This window comes from Phyllostomus discolor, chromosome 12 (assembly GCF_004126475.2).
Source record: "Phyllostomus discolor isolate MPI-MPIP mPhyDis1 chromosome 12, mPhyDis1.pri.v3, whole genome shotgun sequence".
Taxonomy (NCBI): domain Eukaryota; kingdom Metazoa; phylum Chordata; class Mammalia; order Chiroptera; family Phyllostomidae; genus Phyllostomus; species Phyllostomus discolor.
This window is the reverse complement of record NC_040914.2, coordinates 30554104-30564897: the sequence shown is the minus strand read 5'-3', so window position 1 is coordinate 30564897 and position 10794 is coordinate 30554104. Positions and strand designations below refer to the sequence as shown.

The 10794-nt window shown below is 50.4% G+C and overlaps 1 protein-coding gene and 1 pseudogene across 3 annotated transcripts; both read right to left on the bottom strand.

Moving 5' to 3' along the window:
• Window positions 1-565: 565 nt before the first annotated feature.
• Window positions 566-10077, bottom strand: ZNF584 (zinc finger protein 584). Of its 3 annotated transcripts, none has more exons than XM_028530488.2 (4): window positions 9710-10077; window positions 8942-9065; window positions 4452-4574; window positions 566-3896 (listed from the first exon to the last, which is right to left on the bottom strand). In XM_028530488.2, the coding sequence occupies exons 1-4, from the start codon at window positions 9725-9727 to the stop codon at window positions 2890-2892; spliced, it is 1272 nt and encodes a 423-aa protein (XP_028386289.1). In that variant the 5' UTR covers window positions 9728-10077; the 3' UTR covers window positions 566-2889. The 3 variants fall into 3 exon arrangements, with proteins under 3 accessions (XP_028386289.1, XP_035869361.1, XP_035869362.1); XM_036013468.1 differs by having other exon boundaries at window positions 2193-3896; window positions 8942-9089; window positions 9710-10016; XM_036013469.1 differs by lacking the exon at window positions 8942-9065 and having other exon boundaries at window positions 2193-3896; window positions 9710-10011.
• LOC114511701 lies at window positions 755-1153 on the bottom strand (annotated as a pseudogene).
• Window positions 10078-10794: the final 717 nt, after the last annotated feature.

Below are 10794 nucleotides of genomic sequence, written 5' to 3'. Positions count from 1 at the left end.
GTATCAACAGGGAAACTACTCTCCACCCACACCCCCATCAGGTTGGCTGCTATATATGGAGCCCCAGCAAGAGACCAGAAAGCAGATTTAGGGCAAGTGCCAAGGACCCCTCACCCAGGTGCGGGGCCATCCTATGAGATCTAGCCAAAGCTACCCACCCCCACTTGTTTAGAGACCTGAGCCCTGCCTGGCTTGGCTTGACTTTGCTCTCACACAAACCCTCATGTGGGAGACAGACAGTTCTTACACTCAGGAAAGGGCCTGAGTGGATGAAAGATGGGCATACATTTTATGGTGCTGGGGAGAATTTGAGCAGGCTGACCAAAAACTCTACTCCAAGCCCTACTGAAGTTGTCCGTGGTATGGTCATCACCCCTTCAGCCATCAGGATGGGCGGGAAGAATCAGCAGTTAGAGGCAGCAGCGGTGGTTTCCAGCCCCAGTACATGGTAGGATGAGCACTGCAGCCCACAGCCCCTCATGTTGGGTCCCTAGCTCTCTCCAAACACAATTCCTTCTAATGTTTTTTCTTTTCTTTCTTTTTTTGACAAACCCTGCTGCTAATGTTTTTGTTCTGACAGACAAACCCTGCCTCAGGTTTATTTGCACAAACACCACAGGAGGACCCCAGCCTCAAGGGTGCACACGTCAGTCCTTCTGTCCTCACGGCGGCAGACAGAGGCCTCTACTATGGAGCCTTCGCAGGGGCCTGGGCACCTTTGGGACCCTGACCTGTGGCTGCATCTGCAGCCTGGGGCATGGTTTAGGCCTTGGCCTTTGATCAGCAGAGCCAGAGACCCTTGGTGATGTGGGCACAAGCATGTTTTCTGAGCTTGGGGTGAGCAATGTAAGCAAGTTGACTGAGCTTGTGGCTGCTGCCCCTTGGGATCTTGGGCTTGACCTTCTTGGACTTGACCAGGGCCTCGAGAGCCTCAGCATGTGTGCTCATGGCCTTGGTGTTGTTGGCCTGCATCTTCTTCAGGCCCTTGTGCTTTTTGGCAAAGCACATGTTCCTCAGGAACTTGGAATCTATCCCCTTGAGAAATTCATATCTGTAATCAGAGTTTCTTGATGCCATTTCTGTGCCATTTTTGGGACTGGATGCGCACGGTGTGGTTCTTGGACTTGGCCATCTCTGTACCCACACCCACGGCTCTTGAAGCACCTGGGACCAGAAGAGAAAGAGCTCCTGCTAACGTTCTTGACAGGAAGCAGTTTCAGGGCCAGGGACACAGCTACAGGCAACAAATTTTGCTTAACTGGCATTTCATTTACCTTGTGGGAAAAGTTTCCAACATTTTTTAAATCAAAAGGTCCCACAAACCACAAGATCAACCACTTCTCCCTTGAGCCCAGGGACAGTGGCAGCAAAAACATTGAACGCCATGGTGTGCAGATACCAGGAACACTGGCTGGGTCCCTAGAGCCACATCCCAGGACACTGAGCGATGGCCATGAGGTGAACATGCACAGAGGTTAGGAGAACCCAGAAGATGGGTAGACAGATAACTGGCTGAGAGTGACCTTGGCCACAGATGACAGGTCTGTAATCCCGAGAATTTATGTGACCCTCAGCCCCTGAAATCGCAGCTGCTGGAGCACTTGTGGAGGCCTCTCTAGAACCTGGCTCAGACCTGCTAGTGTACCAGGCTCCCCATGCGTTACTGCAGGGTTTCTGTGCCCACTTGTCTTCCAATAGGCCCCTGCAGGTCTTGTGGTTAGTCTACAACTTACTCCACATTCTAGATTTCAGAGGACACAGCTGCTGAGCTGACTCTGGAAACAGCTTCCTCTGAACAGTGCCGGAGATTCAGGAACATTCCCTGAGAACAACAGCCCTGGCTCACATCCTCAGACACATGGGGCATCTAATGCCAACTTCTCAAAGAATTTTTTTTTAGAGAGACAGGAATGGAGGGAGAAAGAGGGGGAGGAACAATGTGCAAGAGATACATCATCAGTTGCCTCACCCCTCCAACTGGGGATGTGGCCCACAACTCAGGCATGTCCCTGACTGGAAATCAAACTGGCAACTTTTCAGTTCACAGGCCAGCTCTCAATCCACTGAACCACACCAGCAAGCCCCCAACTCTCTGGTCTTGACCCACCAATAAACCTGACACCCAGACTACACGATTCACCCACCAAGACTTTCAGTCTCTCCCTGCAGGTCTCAGGCACCAATGCAAGTGACACCGTCCTCAGCTAGAACTGTTCTCTGCCATCCTGCTGTCCCCTCCCAGGCAGACAAGAGTCAGGGGTGCCTATAGAAGCCATTCCCTCTATTCATGAGCCCAATTTTGTTCAACATCCCCTCACACAGGGATCAGAACACCCTACATTAAAGATGACTTAAGCAACAAGGCCTTTATTGCTATGCCTTCTAGAGCAGTGTGAGACAGTCCCAGGGTTGGGTAAACCCACAACAGGTACCGCATGCAGTGTCAACAGTGTCCATGAAATCGGTTCACCTTCCCCAGATGTCCTCTGTAGACACTGCTTAGCTAAGTTGTTGGCCATAGGTAGGTCGTGTCCACACCTAAACCACTCGGGGGAATAAGGCCCAACACAGGCCCCACCATTCATGACTGTTCCATACACAGCAGGGTGCATGGTCTGCTGTCTCTGAGCACATTAGGGTGACAATGCATTAGGGAGAGGTGCCAGGTGGCAGAGGTGTGATGGTTTCTGTCACAGCTTGTGCAGGTCAGAGTGCAACACAGCTCCCAACCTTCCCTCATACATGACACCCCCACAGCACAGCATGAGTGACAGAGTACCCAGTTTAGCTTTCAAATGGCTCCTCTCCTCAATCTCCTTTCTGCAGAGATGCCCTCCCTATTGAGCGAGGTGCCAGCTATGGTGAAAGGCCTTCCCACATCCTGTCCCCCTATGGCCTTTCTCCAATGTGGCCTTTCTTGTGCTGAAGGAGGGTAGAACTGTGTTTGAAGGCTTTCCCACACTCCGTACACTCATAGGACCTCTGCTCTGTGTGGAACTGCTGGTGCCGGTTGCGGTAGGACCTGGTGGTGAAGGTCTTCCCACACAGGCCACACTCGTAGGGCCGTTCTCCAGTGTGGACCTTCCAGTGCTGGTACAGGCCCGAGCGGGTCACATACGCCTTCCCACACTGCTTGCACTCATAAGGCTTTTCTCCAGTGTGAACTCTCTGGTGGAGAATGAAGCTCTGGTTGTATTTAAAGAACTTCCCACATTCCCGGCATTCATATGGCCTGCCTCCAATGTGAACTTTCCGGTGCCGAATGAGGGTGGACAGGACACTGAAGGCTTTGCCACATTCGCTGCAGGCGTAGGGCCTTTCTCCAGTGTGAATTCTCTGGTGCAGAACAAGGGCGTCTTTGCGGTTGAAAGTTTTTCCACACTCACCACACTTGAAAGGTTTTATACCTGTGTGAACCTTCTGGTGCTTCCTTAGTTTAGATGGGTAACTGAAGGCCTTTCCACACTCATTACACACGTTGGATGACTCTCCAGTGTGGATTTTTCGGTGATGAAGGGTTGAGTTCTCCTTGGGGACACTTCCACCTTTCGGCCACCTGAAAGGTCTTTCTTCACAGTGGGTTACCAGGTGGTCAAGGAGCGTGAAGGCCTTCGGGAAGGCCTTCCTGCAGCCGCTGCACTTGAAGGACTTCTGTGTGGTGTGGTCTCCTTGCTGCTGCTGGTTGCGACTGGGGCTGGGTAGGAAGGGCTCCCTGTGCCCCAGGCTCCTGCATGGCTCCCCCTTGCTGTGGGTGGCCTGGAGCCGGAGGTGGCCTAAGGTGGCAGGGATGTCTTTCACAGTCTCTCCACCCAGAAGGTGCTTCTCTGACAGGTGGACTCTGTAGCTCCTTACCTGTTGAGGAGGGGCCTCCCCATCGTCCAGTCTACAGGGACAACCTAAAACGGAGACACATCAGTTGCAGAGAGCTGGATTAGCAACAGGAGGCACCTTTATCGCCTGTGCACGCCAGACACACCCAGTGAGGGTCCACGGAATCCCCAGGGAGTAACAGGGAAATGTCTGCTGAGAAAGGGCTGGCCCTGCACAACAGGGTTCTGCCAGATCACAGAACAGGGGAGACCTCAACAGGGGTGAGGACACAAACACAGTAGAGTGTAGGGAGGAGAGCTGGGTCTCTGAGCCAAGTCATGTCTTTGCAACGGGCTTTAATCAGGGCCTGAGCTACTGGTGACGGTAAGCATGGTGAAGAAGGAAAAGATGACTGTAGCACAGAGAAGGGGAAATGACAAGACACAGAGGCCACTAAAGTGGGCCATCAGGGCCTGAGTCATGGTAGATACGGCAATACCATACCGTGTGTCCAGAGGGAAAGGCAGGGTAGGAATAAGGTGCGGTCACCAGCCTCAGAACCAAAACACCAGTGCACACAGACACGGGATCCAGCTGCTGTCAGCCCACCACTGAGATCAAGGCTCCCCCAGGCCACTCACCAAAACCAGGACCCCTCCTGGCTTCTGCTCTGCGAACCAGAGTCATGTCCACCATGTTGGCCATCTGGAGCTCTTCTTTATCCTCCACTTGGGCCACCGCATGGGATCTTGAAGGTACAAATCCTATGAGGAAGAAAGTTTAAGAGGCCAGCCGGCCACACGCCACAGGAATCTTATGTCACCAAGGCAACCAGAAAGAAACTTGAGTATTAGAAAAGGAACCTCTCCTGTACATTTAAAAATTCATTGAGAGGATAGATCTCATGTTATATGTTTTACCACATTTTTAAAAAAAGAATCTCTTATGGAGCATAACTAGCATAACTGAAGTAAGAAATATATAACCAATAATGATTGGAGATTTCAAGTTCTAACTTTCAATAAAGGGATAGAACTATGAGGCAGAAAATGGACAAGGATGTAGCACTTGAATAGCACTAAAAGTCACCTAGAACTAACAGACACATACAGGACATGCCACCTAAGGACAGCAGATACATATTCTCACATTCTCCACAATGTTCTCAATCTGGAACATTCCTCACAGCAAACCATTTGGTAGGACATAAAACAAGCCTGAATGGATTTTAGAGGGCTGAAATCATAGAAAGTATGTTCTCTGCCCCGGCTGGTGTGGCTCAAGGGATTGAGCACCAGCCCGTGGATCAAAAGGTCACCAGTTCTGTTCCTGGTCAGGGCACATGCCTGGGTTGCAGGCCAGGTCCTCAGCTGAGGGCATGCAAGAGGCAACTGATTGATGTATCTCTCACATATTGATGTTTCTTTCCCTCCTTTCTTTCTCCCTCCCTACTGTCTCTCTAAAATAAATAAATAAATAAATAAATAAATAAGACCCTTAAAAAATTTAAAAATAAAAGAAGGTATATTCTCTGACTGCAATGAAATTAAACAGAACTTAATGGCAGAAAAGAAGTTGGGAAACTCACAAATTTATAGACTTTAACTAAAACTCTTCTAAATAACCACAAAAAAATTTAAAAGCACTTTTAAGGTTTTTAAATAGATTTTATTTAGTAAATTTTAAAGAGATGGGAAGGGAAGGAGAAAAAGAGGGAGAAAAACATGATGTGTAAGAGAAATATCGATCAGTTGCCCCTCCCACACCTCCAACCAGGGACCCTGCCCACAACCCACACATGTGCCCTGACCAGGAATCAAACTGGCAACCCTTTGGTTGGCAGGCTGGCACTTAATCCACTGAGCCACACCAGCCAGGCACAAAGCGCCTTTAGATGAATGAAAACGAAAATGCAACATATAAACGTTATGGGGGAAAAGCAGTGCTTAAAGGGAAAATTATAGCTACAAACACCTCCGTGCTGTTTTATTCACAACACCTGTGCCACCAAGTATGTGGAGAGTTTCCCAGACCACTTCTCCAGCTCTGACACCAACTGGCGTCCAAGGATTTCATCAATTCCGACCCCAAGTACCCAGAATCAGTGTCAGACACCACAGGTTTAGGGCTCAGTCGCACAAGACTCTTTCCACTTTGGACATCAATGGAAAGTCTCAGGACTCCCATACTTCTGGCCAACTGGCTGTAAGTCGGGGATTCCCACAACTGATCCCTCCTCAGGTTCATTAATTTGCTAGAACTCAGGTTCACAGAACTCAAGAGAAGAGTTTCCTTAGATCACCAGTTTATTATAAAGGACACAGCTCAGAAGCAGCCAAAAGGAAGAGATGCACAGGGCAAGGTGTGCCCAGGGTGGGGATGGGGATGGGAGTTGAGGAGTGTCCACACCTCCTCCCCAGGGGGGTGCCACTAGTCCAACACCTCCACGTGTTCATCAATCCAGAAGCTCTCCAAGCACCATGGTTTAGAAGTTTGAACGGAGGTTTCACTATGTAGCGATGATCGATCAAACCACTGACTGTTGGTGATATACTCCAGGCCTTATGCTGTCTATGGGGGGCTGAGGGCTGGGAGGATGGAGGGGGTAGGGAGTGGCTGAAAATTCAACCTTCCAATCATGCCTTAGTCTTTCTGGTGACCATGCTTCATCCTGAACCTATCTAGGGGTCCCCAGCTACCAGTCACAACGAGCATACAAAAAAACATCCTCATCACTACAGAGATTCCAAAGGTTTTAGGAGCTGTGTGCCAGGGGCTGGAAACAAAATCAAAATACAAATGTATTTCTCTCACAACAAGCATATTTATTTAAAAAAAGATTTTATTTATTTATTTTTAGAGAGAGGAAAAGGGGGAGAGAAAGAGGGAGAGAAACATCAATGTGTGGTTGCCTCTTGCACACCCCATATTGGGGACCTGGCCTGCAACCCAGGCATGCACCCTGACTGGGAATCGAACTGGTGGCGATCCTGTTTCACAGTCCAGCATTCAATCCACTGAGCCACACCAGCCAGAGCTACAACAGGAATATTTAAAAAATATCTCAAACCTCTGGTCATAAATCCCTAACGGGGGCAGGTCAAGGTGGGTAGTCAAACCCTAGGCCTGTAACTTCTTTAGTGCGGTCCTTTGTTACTGTGCATCTGGGTTAACACACCTTTGAAATGCCTCTTTTCAAAACCCTCACCAGAGCACATGGTCTGAAGTACACTGGAATACAGTCCCTGCCTCACTTTCTTTCACCTTCATGTAATCTTCCTCCTTAATTTCAAATGTGCGAAAGATACTGCAACACTTTTTCTCCCTGGCATTTGAGATCTTGCTCCCTGGCATGGGTCATCAGTTTTTGCTCAAATAAACTCTTATTAAAAAATTCAAAAAAGAGCCCTGGCTGGCATAGCTCAGTGGATTGAGCGCGGGCTTCGAACCAAAGCATCGCAGGTTCGATTCCCAGTCAGGGCACACGCCTGGGTTGCAGGCCATGGCCCCCAGCAACCACACATTGATGTTTCTCTCTCTCTCTCTCTTTCTCCCTCCCTTCCCTCTCTAAAAATAAATAAATAAAATCTTTAAAAAAAAATCAAAAAAGAAATCTCAAACCGATATCCTAACTTTATACCTCAAGGAACAGAAAACAGAAGAGCAACTAAACCCAAAGTTAGCAGAATGAATGAAATAATAAAGAGTAGGAATAAATGAAAGAGACTGGATAAACACAATCAAGGAAACCAAAATATGTTTTTTTGAAAAGATCAACACAATTGACAAATGTTAAACTGACAAGAAAAAACAGAATATTCAATTTATTGCAAAGAAGAATGAAAAAGGAAACATTGCTAACGAATTACAAAAATACAAATTCTTCCAAAAACAGAGGATGGAACATTTTCCATCCACTGAAGCCAAAATTACCCTCACATTCAATTCAGAGACATTACAAGAAAAGAAAACTACACCACTGATAATTCATTAAATTTTTTTATTATTTATTGAGTTTTTAGAGGGAGGAGGGAGAGGAAGGGCAGGGGCAGGGAGAGCGGGGCTGAGAGACAGAGAGACACTGATTTGTTGTTCCACTTGTCCATGTATTCATTGGCTAGTTCTTATGTGTGCTGACTGGCGATTGAACCTGCAACCTTGGTGTATCCAGATGACACTATAACAACTGAGCTTGCCAACCAGGGTACATTGAAAACTCTTATGAATCTAGTTGCAAAAATACTAGCAAACCAAATCCAGGAATTAACAAAAGGGATTATAAGCCACAACAGAGTGGGATTTATTCCAGTAATGCAAGGTGGAACATATTAAAACCAAATCCAGAAATGCACCATGTTAACAGAATAGAGGACAAAAATCACACTATAATTTCCATATACATGGGAAAGGATTTAACACAATCTAAGGGCTTTTCATGCCAAATGCCCTCAACAAACTAGGAAGAGAAGGAAACCTCACCTGCAAAAACCTATAGTCAATATCATACTCATTAGTAAAAGACTGCTTTTCCCATAAGATTGGAAATAAGATAAAGGTGTCTACACTTATCAGCTAAAGTACTGGAGGCTCTGACAGGTGTGGCTCAGTTGGTTGGGCATTGTCCCACAAAGCGAAAAGTTGCAGGTGTGATTCCCCATCAGGGCACATGCCTGGGTTACCAGTTCAGTCCCCAGTCAGGGTGCATATGAGAGGCAACCAATGGATATTTCTCTCTTACATCCCTCTCTTTCTCCCCCCTTTTGAATTCATGGCTCAGTCCTGGCCCAGGAAGGGCCCTATACAATTTTCTTTGGAGGAAGGTGGCAAAACTGGGAGCAGAGGGGCCATAGCTTCAGCACCGTCATAGAAAAAGGGAGAGCTGCATCGGATTTGTTGGGAAAATTGTAAACATGGGAACCAAAGCCATCCCCCAGAAGCCCTTGAGGCTGAGGCTGCTAACAGGGCTGCTCAGGGAGAGGCAGGACGAGCACAGCCCAGTCCCGGTATGGGCACCAACCCAGGGAACCTGAGAAAAAAGCAGTCTTCGTGGTGGGGCTTTAGGATGAACACAAGTTCCCGTTGGGGAAAAAGCAGAGGTGGCCAGATTGCTGGGAGAGTATGAGGGTCTTACCTAGCGAGACAATGAGGGCAAAGTTCTCCAGCATCACATCACGGTACAGGCTCCTCTGGGTGGAATTAAGGACACTCCACTCCTCCCGGGAGAAGTACACGGCCACGTCCTCAAAGGTCACCCCCTGCCATGATGGACTCAACTGAGCCTTCGGGTCAACAGTAGGCAGAAAAGCCAACCAAAATGTAGATAGAGAAACACATCCAGGCCCTTGACCTGTGACTTAGGGTCCTGCCACATCTTTCCCTTTAAGCCCCAATCCCTCACCCATACTCTCATCCTTCCCTCTTCCTAAGATCCCTACACCTCAGCGAATTACCAGGGCCCTCAATACCACTGGTGCCTCGCTCCTAATATTACTACTTATGTATGCATCCAGCCCACAGCAACAGGCTGGGGACCAGACAGATGCCAACTATGTACAGAGCCGGGAGCACAGGAGCTCCCTATCTCCTGCCCGCCAGATCCCCGAGCCCCAGGGATCACCTCACAGAGCTCATCCAGCTGCCCGAAGGCACACAGCCCAGCATAACCTCTCCTGTCCACCCCAGCTGCATGAAACTAATGAGCTCCCCACAGGCCAGGTCTGCACGTGGTGTCTCGAGTGACACCACGGAAAACAACAACTCCCCCGCCCGCCCCAGGCAGCCTCGCCGCCGCTCGTAACCACGCAGGCATCTCCGAGCCCCGGCCCTCCCTTGCTCCCAGTAGGAGGGACCAGCCTTGCTCCCTCCTGGGCTCATTTGGAAGCGGATCCCTACCACTCACCAGCGTCTCCTCAGCCATGGGAACCTGCGACCAGCACGCAAGCCCAGTGTCAGCTGAACTCCGCCGCCGCCCCGCGCGCAGCGCAGCCACCTCGGGCCGCCGAGGAAATTTCGAAGCTCGGTCTCCGCCGGGTACGAGGCTCTGAGGGCTGCGGAGCAGCCTCCGGGGAAGCGGGGCACGCAAGCCTCAAGTAGACAGAGCCATCATAGGGACGCCCGCACGTGCGGAGGCGCTGCCTGGGTCGCCGCCTTTCTCCTTCGCCACCCACCGCACTCGAGGGACGTCGTCCCGCCCCCGCGGTACTAGCTAAAGGACCGCACAGACCCACCGCCGGCTGCAAACGGAGCATTGCCAGGGCAATACCGGAAGTCCCGCCCCACTCGTGCGGCCAGCGGCTCCATCCAGTCAGCCCCGTTTCACGCGTTCACTTCATTTCACAGCTTTTCTCGCGCGGCCGCTTGCTCGTTGCCGCGGCGACAGGGGAGGGCGTTCCCAGCTGCTGCAGAACACCTGGAACTACATTTCCCATAATAACCTCACCGTGTGTCCGTAACGACGCTAACCTACGACAGCCCAAGAGAGGGGCGTTTCCCGGCGAGCCGCGCGTGCAAGGAGGAGCTTTCTGTTACTTGGGAACCACAGGGGGCGGGGGAGCGAAGTTGCTGCGCGACCGATGGCATCCCGGAGGCTCCCCCGGGCCCGCGGCGAAGCCAGCGCGGAAGACAGACAGGCCCGAGGTCCCACCACGCCCTGTACTCCCGAGGCCTGCTTGGCCACCATTGTTATCGAGGAGGGGAGAACTAAGGCAGAGGGAACTGCAGCCGCGGGGCCCGGGGACAGGAAGTGTTGGGGGCGGGATGGGGGCACAGGGAAAACCGAATGTCTGAGTCCGACAAGAGCGTGGAATAGAGGGGAGTTATTTTGTAGAAAGCTCTCTCTCTGGTCCCCATTCGAGTCCACGCCCTGCCCACCCCCAGCCTCAGTTTCCCCATCTGTCAATCCTAGCATTGCCGCTGCCTCGAGGGACAATGGGAGGAGAGCTGGGGGAGGACGCAGGTAAGATTTGCTGAGTTGGAGGTCCCATG